Genomic DNA, 25,663 nt, shown 5'->3' on the forward strand with positions numbered 1-25,663 from the left:
CAAGATACTAGAAAAGGTAGTATCCTCACAATTATATTCCTTTTTTAGAGAAAAATGGTATCTGTGAGGATTTCCAGTCTGGATTTAGACCGTATCACAGTACTGAGACTTACAAATTACATGATCTTATCATCTGATCGTGGTTGTATCTCTCTATTAGTGCTACTGAATCTTAGCGCAGCATTCGACACTATTGACCACAACATTCTTTTGAATAGACTAGAAAACTTTGTTGGCATTAGTGGAAGTGCATTAGCATGGTTCAAATCGTACTTATCTGACCGGCATCAATTCGTAGCAGTGAATAAAGGGGTATCATATCGATCACAGGTGCAGTATGGAGTACCTCAAGGCTCAGTACTAGGGCCATTACTTTTCACGCTTTACATGTTACCCTTGGGAGATATCATCAGGAAACACGGTGTTAGCTTTCACTGTTATGCTGATGATACTCCGCTCTATATTTCTTTGCGTCCCGGCGAAACATACCAATTTGAAAAACTAACGGAATGCCTAGTCGATATATAAAAAACTGGATGGCAAGTAATTTCTTACTGCTAAATTCTGAAAAAACAGAGGTGTTAATTATTGGACCTAAAACTTCTGCATGTAAAAACCTAGAACACTGTCTAACACTTGATGGCTACTCTGTCGATTCTTCGTCATCAGTTAGGAACCTAGGTGTGCTATTTGATAGTAATCTTTCCTTTGAAAGACATGTTTCTAGCATTTGTAAAACTGCATTTTTCCATCTCAAAAATATATCTAAATTACGACCTATGCTCTCAATGTCAAATGCAGAAATGTTAATTAATGCGTTCATGACCTCAAGGTTAGATTATTGTAATGCTTTATTGGGTGGTTGTTCTGCACGCTTAATAAACAAACTGCAGCTGGTCCAAAATGCAGCAGCTAGAGTTCTTACTAGAACCAGGAAGTATGACCATATTAGCCCGGTTCTGTCAACACTGCACTGGCTCCCTATTAAACATTGTATAGATTTTAAAATCTTGCTTATTACTTATAAAGCCCTGAATGGTTTAGCACCTCAGTATTTGAACAAGCTCTTATTGCATTATAGTCCTCCACGTCCGCTGCGTTCTCAAAACTCTGGCAATTTGATAATACCTAGAATATCAAAATCAGCTGCGGGTGGCAGATCCTTTTCCTATTTAGCGCCCAAACTCTGCAATAACCTCACAATCTGACTTTGCTGCAGCCTGGAATTGAACTGCTGGTTTTGTCTGGCCAGAGGAGAACTGGCCCCCTGACTGAGCCTGGTTTCTTCCAAGGTTTTTTCTCCATTCTGTCACCGATGGAGTTTTGGTTCCTTGCCTCTGGCTTGCTTAGTTGGGGACACTTAATTTCCAGCGATATCGTCGACTTGATTACACAGATACTATTTAAACTGAACTGAGCTGGATGATGACATCACTGAATTCAATGATGAACTGCCTTTAACTGAAAATTGAGTGTTTAGTATTGTCCTTTTGCATTATTGACACACTATTTTCCTAATTAATACTGTAGCTGCTTTGACACAATCTGTATTGTTAAAAATGCTATATAAATAAAGGTGACTTGACTTGACAATAATAATTACTGTTATTAATTTTTGATTAATCAAGTAAATAAATTATTTGAAATAATGAATCCAATAGGTCTGTAAACGAGACATCAACAGTGTTTTTAACTAGGTTAAAGTTGACTTTCATATGTGGAAATAAACTGAATATACATCCTGAATATGCAAACTGAAAATATCAGTTTTTTGCAATGTGATTTCAGTGTGAACAATCAGAAATTCAGATTAGTGTCTGATAAGTGCTACAGTGCTGAATAAATGTACCTTCTCAGCAAGAGAAAGTTGCTCCTGGACACGGAGCAGGTCATGTTTAGCAGATACCAGGCAGTCCTGCAGGTCTTTCTGAGAAGCAACGTTGGCATTCAGGGTCTTTTCAAAGTCAGCCTGCATTGCTGCAACTGTGCCTTCCAGATTTGTGATCTCCTGAGCATGTATTGCAGACTATCAAAGAAAATGCCTTTAAATATTTTGTCATTATACTGCTGTGTGTACAATTTACAAAAAATAAAAAAATAAATTACAGGCATATATTATACTGTACATTTTGCAATAAAATTAAAACCGCACATACCACAGAGTTTCCATGAAGCCAAACAGAAAGTTATAAAAAAAGGTGAGAAAAAAACAAAACAGGCTAAAATTGCCAGTTTGGCTCAGTCAGTGATATACAGTATTTAAAGCCCAAAGTATACTCCAGCAGTCCGTGTTCCACATAACACAATTTTCATTACCAGAAGTGTCTGCGGACATCCATACACATCGTCCACATGCAGCCCGATTTTGATGTCTGTGCAGACGATTTGCATTCAACAGCATATGCAACAGCGAGGTGAATATTGAGACCAAACGAGTCCACTAGGTGGTACTGCGCGTTTGTCGAACTTGTTCATCCGCGGTTGAGTATACTTTAAAATCTGCGTAGACACCGCTACAGCTGTGCACGAGACAGAGTGGAACACGGAAAAATAAGTATACCTGGGCCTTTATACCTGTTGATCTCCTTGGCTCTTCTGAAGGTCTTTCAAGGCTCTCTCTGCTTTGGACTTGTCATCCAGAGCACTCATGGCCTACAATACAACAGTTATAAAGGCAACACACAAAATAATGTTTAATAAAAGGGCCCCTAAATCTATTTAGACACTTAAGCCACAATTAATCAATTTTCAAAAAAATATCTGCTTGTTTTTAATTTAAAAAAAAAATTTCAGGGACCACAGTATATATCAAGTTTACCAATTAAGTAAAGACATTCTGAGTTTTTACTATTTTTTGTTAAAAAATATTATTATCACCATTTCTTCACCTGAGATTCCAAAGTCCTGAGTCTAGCTTTCAGTTTGTCATTGTCCTCTTGTAGTCTGGAAATCTCCTAAAAAAGAAAGTCAAAAATAACTTCTTTATATACAGAACCTGTGTACATATTTTATTTGTTCAAATAAAAAAAAAAAAACCTTCTGGAGTAGTTCAGACACACCTCCTTCATTCAGTGGTGCTAATTTTGGCTTACTAGACTCCTGATTTACCTAAAAGCAAATAAAATAGATGATTAATGTAGTTCACTATGAGCAGTCATTGTACTGTCATTTTTATGAAAAACATATAAAATATAAATTGGAGTGTTGTGATTTATTAGCTTTGAAGCCATTAATATTGCTCATCTGAGGTACTTTTAAAAAATTGCTAAATAAACTCAACTTAATGCATTTCATGGGGTCTTTAAATACATAATCTTTAAGTTGAAACTAATGAACTTGTGACCATGACAAGACATTAAGGGAATTTTAAGGGAAGTTATGTTTCGAAATTTGTATTTTCTATCATTATAAGATTAGCATGAAAAGCTATAATTAAGCACATCACATCACATGACCAGGGGTACACATTACGTGTAATGCAAGTTACGTAATCAAATTACTTTTATTAAACTATACTTTTTCAAATAAGCAATGCCAGTTACTTTCTTTCCCATGTCTTGACTGACTGCTCTCATGTTGCCATGTTGAGAGAAATCAGGAGTAAGTGCAGAGGTGTTGTGCGTGCTGTGTGAACATGATGATTACTGTAGCTCTAGACTAAATATAAACATGTAATTACAGAATGACAGATTTAGTATTCCTCAAAATGAATAAAAACAGTCAAATGCAAACTCAGAATATTATAGAAACCTGCAACCATTTATATATTTAATCCCATTTTATTAACCAATGTCTTTGCTACTGACCTTCAATAATCCAATTCAACCATACTAAGCAAAAATTACACATTTGTGTTTCATTTTTGTTATTGCTGAATAGTGTTGAACTTTCTTCTCCTGTGTAATATTCTTCATGCAATTTGTTTGAGCTTTACAGACATGAATTTACATTTCCTTCAGCTTGGGGCGTATTCACTTCACTTTTGTTGTGAAAAGAGCTTTTACATTTGTAAAAGAATAATATTTTTATATTAAAAAACCAAACAAGCAAGCCCTTCCCAGATTTAAAAAGTAACTAAAAAGTAACGTAACACATTACTTTCCATAAAAAGTAACTAAGTAACACAATTAAGTTACTTTTTCGGGAGTAACACAATATTGTAATGCATTACTTTTAAAATTAACTTTCCTCAACACTGACCATGACAGTCTAGAAGGACAAAAGATGCATTCACACATTAACCTGCAAAATGTGTGAATTCTGTGCAGGCTGCAGATGTCATATATAATATGCTACAAAAATAACTGACTACCCCTATCAGAGACTGATGTGTCATGTCAAGATCTGCAATGAGCTCACCTTGCTGTTGGCTTTGAAATCAGTCTTCTCAAACTCAGCTACTTGCTCCAGTAATTCTCTAACAGGAAAAGGGAAAAAAAAAAGAAAAAAAAACAGGGAATGAGAGAAATGTAATGATTTGTTATGAATTTGGCACAACAGATGATTATAGATCATCTAATTACAGATAACCGAATAATAAATAGTTATAATTAACTTTAAAGGAGTCAAACCATAAGGATACACACTTCTCCTTTCTTATATTATATACGTGTGTGAGTGTGTGTATACATATACACACACACACACACACACACACGTGTATATATATATACTGTATAAGGAAGGAGAAGTGTGTATGATCTGTATATTTACATGAATATGTGTATACGTTACATGTATACGTCTCAATATGTATAGCATTTAGACATTTAGCAAAATATCCAAGCTGCCCTTTTCCATACATTCAATCCAAGTGAATGGGGACAGGGACTTTCAAGCTTCAGAAAAAAAAAACTAAAAAACAAATCCTGTTTTTGCCACAGGATTGACATCCCGTGGTAACTAGGATTTACACAAGCTTCAGTCAGGATCCAGAACACCCGAGAAGAGATGATGCCAACCCCTCAGAGGACCTCAGATGATGCCAACTCTGAAACAACATACAGGACTACCAAATTTTGCTATAAGTTTGATTGCATCATATAATAATTGCTGTTAATAGTGTTCATCGTCTGTTTGATTACGTCTTCAGTTGATTTTTCCATACATTTCTGCCATATGTACATTAACTGACAGTCACCACTGATAAGCTACTACCAAATATTGTAGAAACTTAATTTTCTGTAAATTTGCTTTGCAGCGATTTGTATCATGAAAAGCGCTATACAGATAAACTTGAATTGAACTGAACTGAACTGAAATCACTGAAGTAGTCAATATAACTATTTACTAGTCCATTTAAGTCTTCCACAGTTAAAAGATTTATGAAGTTATGAATACTTTTGAACATTGTAACACCTGCAGCTCTACATGTCCTTCAAAATGACCTCAACATGAGAAATTTTTTATTTTTTAACCAGGTCCTCAATCATTTTATACAAACAGCCTGTTTAATTCTAAGGCATAGAGGGAGAAAGATAGTCTTAAAAACAATAATATGACTGTTTTAGCTCAGAATTAAACTACTGACCTTTTAGTGGACAGTAGGGAAATAAAAAATAATGGGGGAAAATTGTAAGACTATTCTAAATGCAGAAAAAAGTTTATACATATCTCAAAGCTACAGAAAAGACACATCAATGACAAAGGCAGATGCACCTGCATGTTATATATTTTATGACTTTGTGTGAGGATAAAAGTGGAGGAGAAAAAACATGGTTTCAATCAAGATGAAGGTAATGATGACAGACTTCATGTTTATGTGAAGTGTCCCTTTAAGCAGTGGTTCTCAACATTTTTGACTTGACCCTAGGCGCACTAGTGGAATTAGACTGGTCTCAATAATAATTCACACAAAAGATAAGACACATGCACACACATGCACCTCCAAATTCACATAAAACCTAATTCACATGCACAAAAAAAAACGTGCTCAAGCCCGAGGCTCGGCTTGAGCTCCGAGTTCAACCACCCATTGTGGTACAACCTAGAAGGACAATAACAGAAATAGAGGAGATGGGGAGGTGTAGGGATGCCGGAAGAATTGTCACTGAGATGGTGCAATGAGTGCTTCTTATATAGGCTCGTAATGATGATTGCAATGATGAAAACTTCATACATTTTTATACATTATATAGATTAGATGTCCTAGGCTGATGTTACGTGGTATTCTCAAATGTCTTCATCATCAACAAAGAAATCTACTTGCTTTGAGTGAAAGTATGACTTTCAGTTGACCTTACAGCATGAGGCCCGACCAGAGTGGTGGAAAGGATGTGGCTTTGACAGTGGAGTGGGTGCATGGGTCACATTTAATGACAGATCCTGTTTCACAGATTTGATCTTGAGAGAAATAAAGCATTCTGCCTCCAATTTTAAGCCCTTCCAAAAGTATTCTAATTCAGTCCAGTGATTAGCACAATACGTTATGAATATAGACAATTACTACACTTAGAAACTTTGTTATAGGTCAGTTTATGATGTACAGGTTTTTGCATTCAGTGACTGCATGGCAGCAACTGTTGGAATGATTTATTAATCAGTACCCCAACAGTATGCATCCTTTGTTATCAGACTAGCACTCGATGTCTTTGTGAAGAAGTAGGGTACTGAAGTGTCTCAATACTCCTATTCGGACGGGACTAGTTTTCTAAACTACGTTTGAGTTTCAATTCTTATCACCTGACGTCTGCGATTTTCATGTACCAATTCGGACAGGACTAACATCTACGTGTTTATTAGGGTGGGAGGGTCTGTTTTGTACATCTGGGTGTTTCAGAGATCACGCACTCTGTATGCGTGCATTGCTTATAGTCATTCGGATTGATTATCATTAGTATAATCAGTTTTACTACAAATACCATGGTGAAGCTAAATGGCTAGTATAGCAAAACCATGTTAATGTGTGGTTACTTTAGTTTAACTATTTTATAATTGTATTTATTTGTAGTAAACCCATGTTTAATTTTCATAAAGGCACATACGTAATTAAAACATTATGTAATTGAGTGCAGAAATTAATGCGAGTAATCTTACTTGACGCTGATATTACAATAGCCAGTCTTAACATTTTACGTGATCTGGCTCTTGATTTTATTATTGTTATTTATTTATTTATTTATTTTCTTTGCCGGGAGGCAAATATATCAAACATGTAAGAGCATCTACGTTGGCCAAAACACACAAGGAAAAAAAATATAACCGGCAATCACAGACATTCGCATTCGGACGGGATTCGTTTTCTGAGGATCACTGAGTTTGCTGAAAAACAGTAGGTAATTTGCTCTGGAATTATTACATTTGGTTGTGTGAGAAAAACACAGACGTGGCAGATTCCGACAGGATTAAAATCACCAAGTACGTCTGTGAAACACAAATTTATCTAACGACTAATTTCTTCCCTGTAAAACTAGTCCCGACCGAACAGGGCTAATGACATCTTCTCTCATCTTCTGTCCTTCTGTTTCTCTCCTCCACCTGTAACAGTCCAGTTCTTGTTCATCAGTATGCAGTTTCCAAGCTGAATCTCTTCAATGAACTGGTCCATGCCACAAAAAAATAAGCTACACCTTGAGGTTCAACAAACTCTTGCTAGCCAAAAGACAGTGTACAGTGGCACCTAGAAACTTTTACAACCCAATAGACCTAGTAAGTTCTACCATCATTCCACCATTGATGCTCATAAAATCCAGTCAAAATTCTATTTCTGAGCTTTTCACATTTTGTAGATATTCCACTTAGTATGCATTTTTAAGTAGAGTTTTGCCCAAATACTTCTGATATCAATCTACACAATCTACTACCGGCAGATTCATTTAAAAAACTTTCTATGTCTGAAAGCTGAACCCACCCCTTGAAAATAGTTACGCAATTCGCAAAAAATTATAAATCGAAATAATTAATTATTTTTGACTTAGCTATGCAAGTGTCTTATATCACTCCACAGCATGGAGCATTTCTCATGTCAAATAAACTCAAATAAAATGCATTTTTTTAATTTGCAAGTAGCCGTTTAATGCGGTATATTTTACATTATTACACTTAAACTAAAAAGACTACCTACTAAATAAATAAATATACACAAAATATAGACCATTTTTATGATGTACTGTAAGAAGCAAAAGTTTGTTTGTTTGTTTGTTTGCTACCACAATATTCATGGCAAGAAAAGAAAGAAAAAATAAATAAAGAAAAAATTATAGATATAGACTATATAGAGGTTTTTAAAAATAAGTAAGCATTATTTAGTTATTTAGCATGTTATGCTCATTTTTATTTGTATTACTAGATGGTTTGTTTACTGCATTAAAGTTGCTATGAAACAGAAATATCACTAAATCTTCTCTTCCGTATTGTGATGGATATCCAATTGTAATGGATTATCGGAAAAGAAAAATTAAGACTGCAAGCTTGCGGGGGTGGGGTTTAAGCAAACTAAATAACTGGAGAAGTCTCACATACGTCACCAGATAGAAGTCTGTCACTTTCACTGTAAGGTCCAGTACTGACATTTTGATTAAGCTTTATAAGGTCATAAATTTTTTTTTATTAAACTAAATAGCATATGCACAAACAACATTTAGATGCACTTAGAAAACAGATATGGTGATTTTTTTATTTAATGCCGAATTTAAAGCATTTGAGTTTTCATTGTTCTTGATGTAAACATACTTTAAACCTTTAAAGGGTTAGTTCACCCAAAAATTTATATTAGCCTGTGTTTTACTCACCCTCGAAGCATCCTAGGTAGGGCTGCAACAAATGATTATTTTGATAATCGATTAATCTAACGATTATTAGAACGATTAATTGACTAATCATCGTTGATTATTCAGCTTTTACAGTTAGTTAAAATATTGAGTTATACATGTTTTAACAAATAAATTAAGGTAATCACTTCAGCTTTTGAAAGTCATATTATGTAATTACAGTTATACAATTAATTTATACAAATAAATATATTTGGCACACAAAATGAGATGGCAGAAAAACTCTCTTATTCACCATTTAATTAGTTATATGAAAAAGTAGCTGAATGACACATTCTGCCTAATATCTCTTTTTGTAAGTCATATGGATAAGAAACAAACTAAAGGTTAAGTGATAAGACGTTTTATTTTTTAGTAAACTATTTTATTCACAACATAATCTCTCTTAAAATACCGTATAGGGTTATGATAATCAAAACAGTCCTGAGCTAGATTAAGCTTTGATCTCTGCAAACCAAACTATTACTTTAATGAAATGGGTTTTTCCCCCCCACTAATAAAAATATTTTATCATTAGCTAGCTCCACACTGGAGAGCTGCTTTATAACAGAAAATCAAGTTGTAATTCTAACTGAACACGACACTGTCTCTGGTTTTTCATGTTTAATACGGTAGAGCTGCTTGATTTAAGGCTATCTATTGCATAAAGTCAGTTCTTCCCCTAGGTTTACGTTTTAAAAAAAAAATTCTGGACTCCTTTTTAATGGTTAAATTAAATTGTATTTATCAAAAAGCATGCCTAATTAATTATAATCTATTATCATGAAACTTATTTTAACTAGGGATGCTCCAATCCGCCTTTTTCACCTCCGATACCGATTCCGATACCTAGGGTTCAGTATTGGCCGATACCGATCCGATACCAGTGAAGTTTTTTTCCCTCATTTAAATAAATTTTGAATTTATATATCTCTGTGTGGAAATGATAATCATTCTTTCACAATCTACTAGATACAGACTACTTCATTATAAAGAAAAATAAAATAAACAATAAACCTGAAAACATATATGCCTATGTATATTTATAATCTATGACAAAAATGTATCATAAACTAGGTTAGTGGATAATTTGGCAGCAAAAGTTATTCTAGAAAAATCAGTGCACAATAATTTTAGAAATCCAAACATTTAGTGTGCAGAATGATGCGCTTGAAGCCTGAAGCAACCTGGCGTCACAGCCTGCACACCGGATGCGCACATTGTACGCGCTTCGTGTTAAAAACGTCAAAGCACAAAGTGAAGAGAAATTGATGCGTAGTGTATTATGTGCAACAGTTATTGAGCCTTTCTTTTAACAGTTTTAAATTTCAGTTACTGTGCACGTTAAAAACTATTTATAGTCTTTTCTACGCCCATGTTTTGTTCTCACAGACACCCAGTAGCAAATAACAAAACAACATTAAATTCCGGCAAGAAGATAAAGTCCTTTTTGCAAAATCATAGACATGTATTTACAAATTAAGTATAATGGGAACACAGAATGATCTTGGAGAGAGCTTTACCGAGCTGACTGCTGTAACCGAACGCGACCAGGGTTTAAAGGCTGAACGAATGACTGACAGCCGCAGCGGAGAAAAGAGTTTGTGTGAACTTTAATGTAAGGACTTAAATATGCATATGGAGCTCACATTAACACTTTTGCACGTGAGTTTAAAATATTCTAGCTGAGCCCCCAGCGTGAGGTTTTTTTAGGCGACCGTTATTTTAGAATGTATCGCCTTATTGCTTCCATGGCGATGCATCATGCTTGTCATGTGACACAACGTAGCCACAATAGATCTGTATGACACATGGATCATTTTTATTTTCGTTTTTCCTTTTCGGCGTGTTCGCACCGCCGGAACTGGGAGCGGTTTTAGTACCGGACTGCCTTTTTCGAGAACCAAATTAGCTCCTACCCCGGAGCAGGGTCTAACCAGCACAACTGGTACTAATCGTGACGTAAGTAGACATTGATTGGCCAAACGCGTATGAAAACGCCCTGCTACATTATTGTTCCAGCCACAATTAATCACAACAATGTATATACAATTACAAATTATTATATATAAATCGTCAGTTTGTTGTTTTACACACAGACATTATTTCATACACGACATAGTCGTGAGATGCAAGAAACATAGAAATATGGCAAGAAAACTGTAGACGTGCCCATAACAACAAAAGACAATACTTTATTGAACCTTTTCTGATAAGAAGTGTGCGCTGCAAACGGAGCATTTTTGACGATCCTTTCTGTCCAGTCTGCTTGTTTTATCACGTTGTGACGAGCGTCCCTAGGCTTCATCAGCATCGCCCTGGAAACAAGCGAGGAGCACCTGGCCATCATCATCACAGGCTGATCGGTCACAGCTGCACCTCATCAGGCGGCGGCTACATAAGCCACGCCAGCCCTGCCATTTAGGAGATTCCTCCATGAGACTGAGCACTAACTCGCCCTCTCATTTTCCCCACAGACAGCAGCGTGTGACCGACCAGCCCCACAGGAGCACTGCACGGACCCTCTGCACTGGGAAGATGGAAGAGAGCACTCACGGCACCGGAGCACCTACCTGGACCTTTCTCACTAGCACCCCTCACCCCAATAAATCCACCCTCCGGGGTATTGATTGAGATTTCTTTTCGTGTGATTCTTCACCCCGTTACACTGGTGGAGAATGCGGGAAAATCAGTGAAGAATCACCGACAAGCGATCTTCTTCACCGCTGGATGGTGTTCCCGGCTCCGAGATGCCCTGCCAAGGGATGGGAGTGAGCCAGCTCCAGTACGGTCTCCATTTTGGTGTGTGGCACCACCAACAACAATTTTTCCTCCCCCCTTCGCTGCGCGACAGAGTAGAGCAGGCCATTTTGCACGACGAAATGCGGGAGAGGGTGGGGACCAGACTGAACCTCCTTGCCTTCGATGACCCGGACCTGGGTCCATCCATGCTTCAGCCTGTCGTCCTCCCGTTGTTCCTTCCCAAATGAGCCCCCTCCCGTCACTTGTTGGAACACATCATAGAAGACGTTAGGATTTTGGGAGGGGGACTCACCTTCTCTCCCGCTATCCGAGGCCAGAAGCACGGGCCAGCAGGCGGTCAAACCCTGGCCAGTCTCTCCCGATCAGCACGGGGATGGGAAGATACTTCATGACCCCGACTTCCACCGACCAGGTGCTGGGAGCGGCCGAAATGGTCACCCTGCGAGCAGGAACTTGTCATGTGTCCCTGTGGACACAGGTTATGGGGAGGAAGGCTTTACACTCTGTTCGGGTGGCGAGAATATGCGACTGGACCAGAGTGACCGCACTGCCCGAGTCCAGGATGGCCCGGAACGGTTTTCCATTTACTTTCACTTCCACCTCTGGCGCTTCCAACCGGCAGGTCGCGGTGCACAATGTAGCCTGCCAGCCAGGTCCGTGCGGGGACTTCCATTGGCATGGGCTTATCCAGCTGGGAGGGAGCCGCCGGCCTGCGTACTGGTCGCGGGGTGCCCTCCGGCGCGCACCACTCCTGGACCAACCCCCACCTCTCGGCTGCCCAGAAGAGGGAGCTGCAGCTCCTGGTTGGTCAGTTCTCTGATATGTTCTCCTCTCTTCCCGGTCGGACCAACGTCCTGCAGCACGACATCCGGACGCCGCCAGGGGTCGTCGTCAGGCAACGGCCCTACCGCGTCCCTGAGGCTCGTCGGCAAGCTATTGAGGAGGAGATTCAACAGATGCTGAAGTTGGGGGCAGCCCATGGGCCAGCCCCATCGTGATGGTCCCGAAACCGGACGGCACCCTCCGTTTCTGCAACGACTTCCGTTGCCAAGACCCAGGTACGAGCCTTTCTAGGGTTGGCGGGGTATTATCGCTGCTTCATCCCCAACTTCTCCTCTTTAGCCGCCTCCCTGACAGACTTAACCAGGAAGGGGCAGCCAGAGAAGGTACAGTGGACACCAGCAGCGGAGGAGGCCTTCCAGAGGGTGAAGGGGGCCCTCCTCTCGGAGCCCGTCCTCCGAGCCCCGGACTTTAGCTGCCCCTACCTGCTGCAGACGGATGCCTCCGGCACAGGACTGGGAGTCGTCCTGTCACAGATCCAGGAGGGTGAGGAGCATCTGGTCATCTACATCAGCAGGAAGCTGATCCTGGCTGAGAGGAACTACGCCACGGTGGAGAAGAAGGCCCTAGCCATCAAGTGGGCAGTCTTGGAGCTGCGGTACTACCTCCTGGGCCGGAAGTTCACCCTGGTCACGGACCACGCACCCCTTCAGTGGATGGCCCGCGCCAAGGATACCAATGCCTGGGTGACCCGATGGTTTCTCGCGCTCCAGGACTTCCACTTCGAGGTACGTCATCGGGCTGGAGCCGCGAACGCCAACGCGGATCAGGGGTCACTCCCCACCCACTCCCTATCTCTCCCCTACTATCTCATATCGTTAACAGGACCAGGACAACGCTTGGGGGGGGGGGAGTGTGACGAGCGTCCCGAGGCTTCATCAGCACCGCCCTGAAAACAAGCGAGGAGCACCTGGCCATCATCATCACAGGCTGATCGGTCGCAGCTGCACCTCATCAGGTGGCGGCTACATAAGCCACGCGAGCCCTGCCATCTAGGAGATTCCTCCATGAGAATGAGCACTAACTCACCCTCTCATTTTCCCCACAGACAGCAGCGTGTGACCGACCAGCCCCACAGGAGCACTGCACGGACCCTCTGCACTGGGAAGACGGAAGAGAGCACTCACGGCACCGGAGCACCTACCTGGACCTTTCTCACTAGCACCCCTAACCCCAATAAATCCACACTCCGGGGTATTGATTGAGATTTCTTGTCGTGTGATTCTTCATCCCGTTTCAACGTTTAACCACAGCTGTCGTTGGTTTTTTGTCTGGCAGTGGCAGCAGCAGTGGCTGTATTACATCGATTCTGGCACCCAACATCACAATAAGATGATATTTTAAGCTCCTTATGTAGCCGAATCTGCACTGGTTTGAATGGGCCGCCTCCAGTTTCTCCTTTGTTTTGCTGCCTCCAGCTAGCGCTGTGACGTCGGCTGACCCTAGTTGCCTGTGGTTGGCCTGGCCGTGCATCACTCAGAAAACAACAGGCCAATCAGAAGAGAGACTCATGAATATTAATTAGACAGACCAAAATCGACCTGTTCTCAGCAGAGCTCCTGAGAGAGGAGCTGTAAAAATATATTGAGATGGTTTTTGGTACTTATACCGCAAATATATATTCTTAAGGACAACAAAACCTAATATAGAACTCCAGAAAGGTGTACAATATGGGACCTTTAAATTCAGCGGTTGATGACGTGACGCACTGAAAGTTCTAATCACACCGGTGTGATCGTATGCTCCAGGGACCAGCCAAGACTGATCACACTGGTGTGATCGTACGCGTTAAAGGATTAAGCTATCATATGGCTTCAGAAGTAACACAGAATAATTCGCACAATCGAGAAAAAAAAATAAAAAAATCTCGGATTTAGATCGGCCCTCTCTGACCGATACCCGATCCGAGAAAAATGGCACTATCGGAGGCGATACCCGATATGAATATCGGATCGGCGCATCCCTAATTTTAACATCAATTTATTAAAAGTTGAACACAAATTACATGTTTAGGGTCCTATGAAATGTTTTATTTTTTCCAACCTTATGTTTTATTGTTACCAAATTCTGTGTTTTAACATGTCTAATTATTTAAAAGCATAAAAACTATTTTCATGTATTACAATAGCCTTACGATTTTTCCTCTCAGAAATTCTGTGCTGTGTATTTACATTTTAAAGGCATGAAAGATTAATTAATTTATCTTTTAAATAATGAAAATTAAACCCATTTTATTTTTTTATTTTTTTAAATAAAGGGGATTTAATATTACAATTAAAACATTGAAGAAATATTGTATGATTACATGATTGCTGCAATGTCTTCAAGTTAAACCAAACTTTTATTTTGACGGGTTGCCGTGAATACCTTTACATTTCTGTGTGTATGTGATATGAGGATAGTTTTACTCAAATGAAACGGTCAAATGCTCATGAAGTGACTCTCAGAGCAGTTCTGGAGATGTTCATGTATTTATGTCCTCATTAGTGAGAAGGCAGATGCTGAAATCACCAGAAGCATCATGCGCGCTTCAGTATGAGTAGTAAACAAAACCGCATGTCTGCGCCATTCACTAACACACAGAATTAATATTTAAATAGTCGTTTTGCAGCGGGGCCCCCCCAATATAATGGCAGGAGAAACACTGATAAAGTACTATATAAATAAATGTGACGTGACTGGACTTTACTGGAGTACTGAACTGCAGAGCTCTACATCCACATCGCTGTAATCAGATGCGTTTTTAAACTGCTGCTTTCTAGGGCTGACAAAATGGCTGAAAAACTAAATAAGAATTTTTTTTTACTTAAATATTATCAAAATTCTAATTATATTCGAATTTAAAATGCATAATTTCAGATAGGGTGAAGAAACGCTTTTGGCTTCTCTCTTAAGGCTACAAGAGGGCGCATCGAGCAAAATATTACTAATAGGCCGTAAAGTGAAACCGTTTTTCGTTTAATCCCGTTCCCATATATGGGGCACTAAATTCTTCTCCTTCCAATAAAAAGATCTATTGGTTTTGAGCGAGAAAATAAAAGATCTCCATGTATAATCCTGTAGTTTATTTTTTATAAGTGCTTAAAGTCGGCAATAGTTCCTTACTCGCGTAATCATATTTTGATCATGAGTGATTAGGTTTCGCGTCACGTGTGGGAAGCACGACCAATAAGGCGGCCGCTTTTTGGAACGACATGTAAACATGAGTCCAAGATGTCTGCGCCCTTGTTGTCAATATCAAGTAGCGAAGAAGAGGAAATTACGGCCAGACCTCCTTCAAAACTCCGTAAAAAGGATTATAAACAATGCTATATGCATCTCACGTCCATAAAGAAAGAAGAAACAAAGGATTTTACACGCACACGATGTTTTCCTTCCAATAAAAAGATCTATTGGTTTTGAGCGAGAAAATAAAAGATCTCCATGTATAATCCTGTAGTTTATTTTTTATAAGTGCTTAAAGTCGGCAATAGTTCCTTACTCGCGTAATCATATTTTGATCATGAGTGATTAGGTTTCGCGTCACGTGTGGGAAGCACGACCAATAAGGAAAGCGCTTGGATGCGGCAGAGAAACGTGTCACACAGCGTCCTGAAGTTCAAGATGCGCACAAAGACCAGTCTGTGTCATCGAGTAGTACTACATCAATAACTGAATGTCCGACAATAAAACTTAGGTCCAGGACGGGCCTGCCAGTAGCTTGTGCGGGTCCTGTGCTTCCTGCCTTGTGCATCATTTGTAAGAAAACGGACAAGTACATTACTGTGGCAGGCAAATGCCAGAAGGACCATCTTTCACAGGCAGAAACATTGTCAGCAGGAGGGTAAACAAACACACGTTTGAACTTTGAAGTTTTATGCCATATGCTGGACACCATGGCTAAATTTAAATTACAATTATGTAATTTATTTAATGTTTACAGATTTGCATTTTGCATATAGCTACAGCCAGAACACTCAATATTGCTTAACTGTTAACACAGTTTTTACATAATGGCTTTTATTTACAAATTTGTTTCATTATATTTATATATTTATTTACAGGCCAGTTGCTGAAAGCTGCTGAGATGAAAGAAGACACTAGCATTCTTGTGCATATTCAAGACAAAGACTGTGTGTCTCTGGAGGTGCGATACCACAAGTCCTGTTACAGACAGTACACCAGGTTCTTGACAAAGTCTACTGCAACAGTTACTGGGACCTCAGAAGAACAGGGAGTTATTATATTGCATTATCAAATGATAATTAAAAATTGTGGTACATTTCAAAAGTAAAGCATTGACCATCTACATAGTCTGTATATTTGTCTGTAAACAGAGTTTTGACTGCACAAATCTTGGCACAGCAATTCAATATGATCAAATGTGTAGTGGAAGGTAGAATATACTAGTAATGTTTTATTACCAATTATTATATTTTATATTTTAAATAGAAGCCATTGTGAAATAGTTATGGCACATAAAGTAATATATCTTTTCTGTGTTTTCTTTTCAAAAATGAGCCAACCTTCGATGCCAGCTACAAGATCTTCTGTGAGAGGATCATCCGCCATAGAACAATTGTAAACCAAGAGGTGCTGACAATGATGCAGCTAAGAAGGATCTTTTTAAATCTTGTGAAAAAACATGAAGATCTTGATGCTTCAAACTACAGGTAATTTAAATACCACAAGTCTCTTTTAAATACGCAGCTTTGGAAAGAATGTTTATGCAGCATTTAAATTTTTTCTTACAAAAATGGAATTTATAATAATGATAATCATTATATAATGTGTTAAAGGGGTCATATGATGCGATTTCAATTTTTCCTTTCTATTTCGAGTGTTACAAGCTCTTGGTGCATAAAGTTGCAAACACTAAAGTCTCAAATCCAAAGAGATATTCTTTATAAAAGTTAAGAGTCAGCCACGCCTACTTAAAACGGCTCGTTCTAACACGCCCCCACATATCTATGTCATGATGAGGGAAGATTTGCATAACGCCGCCCAAATGTTCACGCAAAGAAAGAAAGTGTAACTTTTATTCTTGCTGTAGTATTGTTGTTGCCGCCGCCGCCATGTGAAGGCACTGTGTGATTTGTTGTGAAAGCGAAACTACTTTGTTTGGCCTTCCAAAAGAGGACGATATCTGCTTTGTCGTGCCTAGAGCTGATCCGTGCTGGTTGCTGAGGAAATACATCAACTTCGTGCTGTGGATCGCCGGATCAGTGTAGAGTATGGCTTGTTGTTTGTCATTTCTCTGATCACAAATGCAGACATGGTTTTATGTTTACACGGCGCGATGCAACGCGTAAAAAGACAGTATAAGTTATTATAATCCATAAATATGTCCCCACTGGATGCAACGAATGCCTCGTTTATAATGGGTTTTTATGTTTCTGAATCATCGCTCCGGCCTGACAGGGCATCATCACAGTACGGTAGGGGCGTAACATTTTTCCGTCAGAGAAATGGTATTCGAGCCAATCATAACGCACTGGATAGCTGGCCAATCACAGCACACCTCGCTTTTCAGACCGATGAACTTTGTAAAAATCGACGGGTTTCAATCGGTGCCCAAACTGTGCAAATGTTTCCCAGGAAAGAGCTACATGGGATGATGGCTCTGATGATAGTGATAGGGATGATACTGATGAGTAAAGATGTGCTGTGCATCATTTTAAGCTGATTTTCAGCTGCAATGAATCTGTTGTAGAATTGTTCATTTTTTGCATTACTCATAATTAAGGGGGGTGTGGTCGCATTTTGAGTCATTTCAGCCAACTTGGGCCAAAGTGTGCTGCTTCTTTGTTTCTGTTATTACACAGTGCCTACTGAAAATGTTGATGTATAATACATCACAGTTTTGCTACATTTACAATGTGTATGTTTAATTTTGCTTGGTGCCAGTCTGTGAAGTTGTACAAATTTGCCATATTTTATGGTCTACATTCACACTTGAGTATATAATGCACCAATATCTTTCTCAGATGTTAAGGTGCATGTATAATGGTCAGTTTAAGAGATATTTTGTGTTGCTAAAATGAATATAAATAAAGTTATAAGCAAAACCAGCAGCATATTTTGTTTTTTTAAATTCACAATTATACACATTTATGGATCGTGACAAAAAACTGCAGGATATTTTGCAAAGAACTTTTAACATAAAGTCCAATATGGTGTTGTCTATGCAAAAATGCATTTAAAAAGTAGTGCCCAGGCGTGGGAACGAAAATCACTTTCTAGCCACTTTTTCCTAGTTCACCTTATGGCCTATAATGCACGTTTCTGTGAAAAAAGTGCATAATGCTTAAAATAATGTTTATAAACCAATTATAATTAAGTTGCTTAAACAACTATAAACAAAACAGCATAATCAGGGCTCCAGACTCATTCTTTCCCACTGGTCGCACTTTTGCGACTAACACAAGCACATGATTTGGTCGCAACTGTTTTTTAGTTTTTTTTTCTACAACATGGGATTAATCAATGCATGCTAATGAACTTTTATCATAGTTTATAGTTATATGGAAACGAAAGAGGTTAATGGTCAACCTGTTCTTTTTCATTAGTAGTAGGCTATTATTTGTGATTTGAATTTTGTGAACGGGAGTTCCTCTTTTGTTATGTTATAAGCCGCGGGCTTCAGATGCTTTCGCTTTTGAATTTGCGACCTTTTTGTCATATTTTACAAGAAAAGATAATTGTCTGTTTTGCAAACATCTATACCTTTCACTTTTTAAGACTAAAATAAAAGATGGATTCATTGTTATTCTTAATTAAAAAGCACAACAAAAATAAAACAGTAAGATACAATGTCAAGCTTACAAAATGTTTATTAACATAAACGAATAAGATAAGGCATGGCATACACCACATGCTGTACTATATACAGACTAATAAATTAGGGAGCGCAAGGCACAAAATTCTGGCTTAAGTAAATTTTTAATCTCAGTTTTTATTATTCATTTAAAATGAGACAAATCTGCTGTTATTTTAATCTCCAATCTGTTATTTATCAGTTCAGATCGTTTTTTAAATGCTTTAATAACTAGCAGAAGACACAAACCAGTTTTAAATTCCAGTTGCGCAGATGGGGCACGTTGTAACACTGTTACAATGTGTTATTCTATGACATTAGCGATGTAATTTACACTATTTACTTTAATGAATTTTAATGAGAAACAATGAGAAACGGGTGAATAAAGACTGACAGTCAATGTTTAATGTTTAGAAATTATTATTTCAAGACATGTAAAACATTTTTGGTCATTTATGTGGGCCGTCCCAAGCATGGTTGCAATGTGTTCATTGTCAAACTCCAAAATCAGATTATTTTTAATTCTTAAAAAATGCCATTATTTTATTTGAAGAAAAATAATTATTTTATTTTATTAACAAAATATTTTAGTTTTTCTTGTATATTTTTTCCATTCGATCAGATAATATTTTAAGCTGTCATATGGTCAAGTTACAATGTGCCCCTCAGATGTTACAATGTACCCCACCTACGGGGCATGTTGTCACACTTCACTTCAATTTTTTAAGGGTAAGTAAAGAAAAACATATACACTGTAATTATGAAACAAAGCGACATATTTGTACTAGACCAGTGTAAGATTACTGTGGAGAAAAAATTATATTCTGAACCCCATGTGGATTTACACAAACTGAGAAAGTCAAAAAGTGTTACTTTGTGCCCCACTCTCCCCCTACAGAACGTTTAGCAAACACTGAGGAATCAAATAAAAAATAAATAAAAGAGAGCCTCCATAGCATATTGTGAGGTAAACAGCAAAGATAACGCAAATGAAAACAAAAAGAAAAGTTAAACTAAACTTGCTGTCGGTGACAGTAGGCACGTTTACATTACAGATTTGCGCAAAACTTTGGAGATGTTTCATAAATGTCGATTAAAAAGTATTGCGAAATGACAGCGTTTCCATTGACCAATGTTATGCCACTGAAACGTAACCTTTCAGCCTCTCGCGATAAATCATGGCAACGGATTTAGGCTATATTTATTCAATGGAGGCGTATGCGTGTCAGCCGCGAGAGAGCCACTTCAGAAACGTGCGTGGCGTGGCTGGAATAAACACAAGCATTGACAGCTTCAGTGGCCATATCAGAGCCACACTACTGCACCGCAGACGTGTGCAGTGTAAATTGTCTAAGCATTAATGGTAGGGAAAGCCCCTTATACTGGAGAGCGGCCACATATGAACTGTGTCTTGGAGGTTTAAGTAGGCTACATTGAAGAATGATCATATGACTTTTTACATACGCCATACTAGGCCTTGGCGATAAAACGGTATCAATATTTATCGACGGTACACCCTCTTCAGATAACGATAGAAAAAATGTTCAATATAGCGCACGATATAGGCACGTGCTATGAGTGACGCAGACCACACACACAAACACATGTTGAATTGAGTGCTGTGCGTGCCTGTGATGAGGAGATTGTGAATAAAAAAAAATGAATATTAGTCGAATTTAAAATAAACATTTGCATTTGAATGCAAAAATAGTACAATCAAATGTTAGGTGTGCGTCTGGGAGCGTCATTAGTGGAGCGCGAGGTGCGGTGATGATGATGTAAGTGACGTTGTTGCATTTTAATGTTTTGTTTGTCTAGCCCACAAGACTCGCCGCTGTTATTCATTCAAAACATTAAGAGAAATATAGTAGCTCAATGCGTAGAAGATCTTGATTAGGTTAAAAACCGAAACCAAGCCATTCACACAGAATGCATATTCAGCGCATTTTGTTTAGATGGACAAATATGACTGCTGCTCTCACGTCTCACACGAGATGTATAGAAAGCCATGTAAAGTTAAAACAGTTTAAACTTTTAGAAAACACGTCACGAATTTGTGGAGGTTTATTCCTTTTCACTTTGTCTCATATGTTTTTAAATGCAATCTGTGTGATGGGCGATTCGGCTCTTTGTATTAAGCAATGCATAAATACATGATGCTGTTTTGTTCATAATTGTTTATGCAATTTACGAAATTATGTTTGATTTATATGAGTTAATTTAGACGTAATGCACTTTTTCCCCCTTCGAGTTGGCAATTTGATGCGCTGCTAATTTTGCTCATTGCACCCTCCTGTGGCCTCGGGGAAACAAGCCAAAAGTTTCCTTCAGACCTATTTAATCTGCATATAAAACATTAGAAATTAGATATTTGTTTAATTTGTATTTTGTATTTGACTGTTAAAACAAAAAATATTTGTTGTTTGTCTCAATAATTTGGGTTAATTTAAAAATACAGTGGTTAAATTTAATAATTTTTTTCTATTTTTCTATTTTAAAAAAAGGTTATAAAAAAGTCAATAATTATCGATACCGAACGATATGAAACATTATATTGTTGATACATTTTTGAGCTATATCGCCCAGCCCTAGGCCATACCATGTGACCTGTAAATGCAGGGAAAAAAACATTTCCATTGCAGTTTTATTCCTTTTTCACATTGCCTGAAAAACCACCTCATGCGAGCGTAAAAACTTTTTTGCGATATATGGGCGTTTTTGCAAAATTGCGACTACTGTTTGCATTTTTTCCCCCCCACAAGAATACCAACATGTTCACCTTTGGTTTAAGAAGAAGTGGCCTTTTACTTTACTTTAGCTTGTAAACCATCCATCGTTTCCTCAATATGCACGTCATTTTTGCTGCGAGCACCTTCGCGCTCCTGCTGATGCTGCGAGTATAAACCAGGCCTTACACTCGAAGCGCTGCACAGTAGGGCTGCACGATAAATCGCATGCGATATTTAATGCGCATCTTGTCAGTAAAGCCGCTTCTGTAATCAGCAGTAAATCTCCATCACGTGCGTACTTTCACATGAAGCAGCATTTACTACACAGAGCCGTTGTTCACAGACAAGCTGCGCAAAACCACGTTCATATATGGGTAAGTAAAACACAGGCTAATTTTAATTTTTGGGTGAACTAACCCTTTAACTCTTAACCATTTAACATCTTTCATGTCCTCACCTGTTTTCCAGCTCAGAAATGTCTGTTTGCAATCTTAGGTAGAATTTCTCTGCCTGGGAAAAGAGTTGTCGCAGGAGCAGCACATTAGTGTGAGCTGTGTTTATGAGTTCCATCTCCACTTCTCCACGCACCAGCACCTGTAGCCCGTCCAGCATGTCAGATACCTCATCCACCGTATATGTCTCCTCCATGAGCCTTTAATATGGATGTAGCGAGGGAAAGAAAAAAGTTAGAAAGGAACATTTGAAAACAGTAGCTAAAAGAGTTACTGCTAATACATAAGTGACATAGGTAGGGGTGCTCCGATCAGGATTTTTGAGGCCAATCACAGAAAGCAGTATCTGCCGATACCGATACCGATCTTTTTAAAGCCTTCTTTTTATAATTTATAACTATTTATAGTGATAATCCAATCAGGATTTTTTTAGACATTTATTCAGGGCCTAAATTTCATTTTTGAAAATGGGGGGAATTCCCCTCTTAGGTGACTCTTGTGAGGGGAAGCAGCACGGACTGTGCTTTCACACAGGAGTCCGCTACTGATACATGGCTGTTTACCACAAACACAACATTTATCCATTATTTTGGTTTCAAATCCAAACATTGTCACTGAAAATGCTTTTTCAGCATTTCAATTCTTTTTTTTACACAGTACAGTAATACTATCTTTCACAGACATGTTTAAACAATAAATATAAGCAACACATTATTCAATGGTTTTTACTTTTGCATTTACTTCTAGATTTATATATTAAGTTGCTCAAGTAAGTGGCAAAACATTTAAACTACTTTTCTTACATTATCACAAACTTACCATTGACAGAAATAGTCAGCTCGACTGCCTTTCCTTTTGCATTTAAATCTTTATTACAAGCAATCCTGCGGTTCATAAAGAACTTTGTTTTCCTACCTCCACGAGTGCCATCTATTATTGCCTTGTTTATCTAAAAGTGCTCTTTTCCTTTAAACCTAGCCAAAAAGCCATACGTGTTGACTGAAACACATTAGACTTTAATAATATGCATTTATGGTGTAATTACTAAATTTTTGTGTCAATCCATGTTCATATTTACTGCAAAAAATGCACTTTACTTTACTTTAATTCAGCGCAGCAATAGACTCGGTGCGAAACGATCTCTGCACTGTTGCAGACGCACTGCTCCTGAACGCACTGCCGGACCGCTACGCTTTAATCCGTTAACATGAGCACGGAAAAAAATACGCACTGCAAACGGAGTAATGTGTGAACCTGGCATTATGTGTGTGCGCTGCCAGTGTCCATGAGCGCACGGTCTCCAGGAGAGCGCGCGAGCGCTGAATGGTTAAACACTGGCAAGAATTAAAAAGAAATGGAATTTATAAACTTTGCGATGACGATGTGACACTGACTCGATTGTGCAAGTGACAATTCATGTGTCAACTGTGCAGCGTGCGCGCTGCTCGCTTATAGATAGACGCGATGTGGTGATTTGAAGACATCTGCGTATTTTGAGAGAGCGCGCGCGGTGATTCACTCACGCTGTTTGTGAAATTACGTCTCACACAAGGTTTTCAAATTACTGTTATTTTTAATTAAGTTATTTAATTAAGAAATATGAAGGTCACCTTCACCTCACATTATACCTTATACCTCACCTTCAGCATTATGATTATTTCACTCGCGCCAGACAGAGACTGAGATGGTGCTGTGCTGCATGTCGTGCCAAACCTTCTCACGGCAGGCGCGTCATCAGCTTGAGATCGTTTTTTTGAGATCAGCCTTTTTAGAGATCGCGATCAATCATCCCAAAATGATTATCGGCCAATAGTGATCGGTAGCCGATCAATCGGAGCACCCCTAGACATAGGCTGCAGTCCCTCACCTACTGTCTTTCAGGTCTTGGAAGCAGGAGTCAATTGTCTTTAGTCTCAGTGCCCGTTTAGAGCGGGCAAAGCGCATGTAGTTTATCACCTCATTCTGATGATGCTCATTAAACCCAAAATCAGCCTGTAGGTAAAGGCAAATAATATTACATTTAATGGCAATCTAGGTTTTAAAGACAAATTTTGTAGCAAAAAATATACTACAGAGAAACAGCACCTCCTTCTGGCTACGTGACACTTTAACACCAATCTTTTGTACTGACAACTATAATAATTTAATTCACACTAAGTAACACAAGTTCACACTACAACTTTGAAGTTGACTTTCATGTCTGGTTTAAAGATGTTAAACAAAGTTATATGTATACAGTTAAATAACCTTATATCAAACACTCAAATGGCAAGTTCATGTGATAGGAATTAAGTAAATTTTCCAATTCATGCAGTCATTTTAAGTACAGAAAATAGTTATATGTTTATAGTTTTAGTTTTTATTATTATTATCAGTATTATTAGTTATTAGTGTCTATATGGCGTATCTTATTAATGCAATGTTTAATTAAAACGAAAAACACTTTAACTGTTTATTTATATCAACAATGATAGTATAGGGGAGTGATTACTGTTTGATCTGCAAAAATAATGATCATTTTATAATTATGATGATGAAATTATAATGATTTGATATTGCTTGTGGCAATTTTTAATGAATCAACCAATGAATCAACCAATACAATAAACAGAACATCAAAAAATTGTAGCATACAACAAAGAACAATGATGATAATAATAATAATAGAATATCAAGTAAACAACTGAATAAATAGATACATAATGGTATTGATGGCCTAATAACGTTACAACCAGACGTCATCTTATAGATCTAGCTAGTCTTCCCTTAAAGTCCCCTCTTTAAATTGCTTATTTTAGAGATTAGAGAATTTTATTGCTCAGAAATAAAAAGCGTTGAATAAACTGGTAAAATAAAGCCACACGCATGATTTAATCTCTAATTTTCCTCCAGCTAATGTTAGCTGGCTAAGCTACTTACCATTACAGCAGGGTGATGCAAGAGTTTTAACGTGGCAAGAAGAAAAATAAACGTCACCGGAATTAAATATAGAGCGTTAACATAAGGTTCGAATATCAAAAGGCACTGTCATGAAAATATAATGGGAATGATGTGAAGGACTGGAAGATTTGCAATGAACGTTAGCGAGAAGAGCCTTGTTGTGCTTCTGGGTTGCGCTTGGAAACAGGACAGCGTCACTCCGTTACTAACGACACTAGAGACAGATTCGCTCATAGGACGGCAGGGGACGTGTTCGTTCTTCTTCTTCTTCTACGGCGGATCGCAGACTTATAAGTGCATTACCGCCACCTCTTATTCTTCTTCTAATCATAGACATACCCTGCGTCTCACTGTTCATACTATCCATCCTAAATAGTATGTGAGATTAGAATAATT

General features: G+C 38.3%; 1 protein-coding gene across 2 annotated transcripts in view; it reads right to left on the minus strand.

Annotated features, from left to right (window-relative positions):
* Positions 1 to 25,645, minus strand: part of lztfl1 (leucine zipper transcription factor-like 1) — a 30,333-nt gene extending 4,688 nt beyond the window's left edge. The window contains exons 1-8 of one of the 2 annotated variants that reach the window (XM_016261604.1): positions 25,247 to 25,645; positions 24,195 to 24,319; positions 22,333 to 22,527; positions 4,360 to 4,417; positions 3,037 to 3,108; positions 2,889 to 2,954; positions 2,575 to 2,652; positions 1,850 to 2,008 (exon numbers count right to left, since the gene is read on the minus strand). In XM_016261604.1, the coding sequence (XP_016117090.1) occupies positions 1,850 to 2,008; positions 2,575 to 2,652; positions 2,889 to 2,954; positions 3,037 to 3,108; positions 4,360 to 4,417; positions 22,333 to 22,527; positions 24,195 to 24,319; positions 25,247 to 25,249 (756 nt within the window). In that variant the 5' untranslated portion in view covers positions 25,250 to 25,645. Of the gene's footprint in view, positions 1 to 1,849; positions 2,027 to 2,574; positions 2,653 to 2,888; positions 2,955 to 3,036; positions 3,109 to 4,359; positions 4,418 to 22,332; positions 22,528 to 24,194; positions 24,320 to 25,246 lie in introns of both variants that reach the window. The other variant, XM_016261603.1, reaches the window with a different exon arrangement.
* Between the last annotated feature and the right edge of the window lie 18 nt (positions 25,646 to 25,663).

Source organism: Sinocyclocheilus grahami, unplaced genomic scaffold (genome assembly GCF_001515645.1).
Source record: "Sinocyclocheilus grahami isolate Dianchi unplaced genomic scaffold, SAMN03320097.WGS_v1.1 scaffold2500.1, whole genome shotgun sequence".
Taxonomy (NCBI): Eukaryota; Metazoa; Chordata; class Actinopteri; order Cypriniformes; family Cyprinidae; genus Sinocyclocheilus; species Sinocyclocheilus grahami.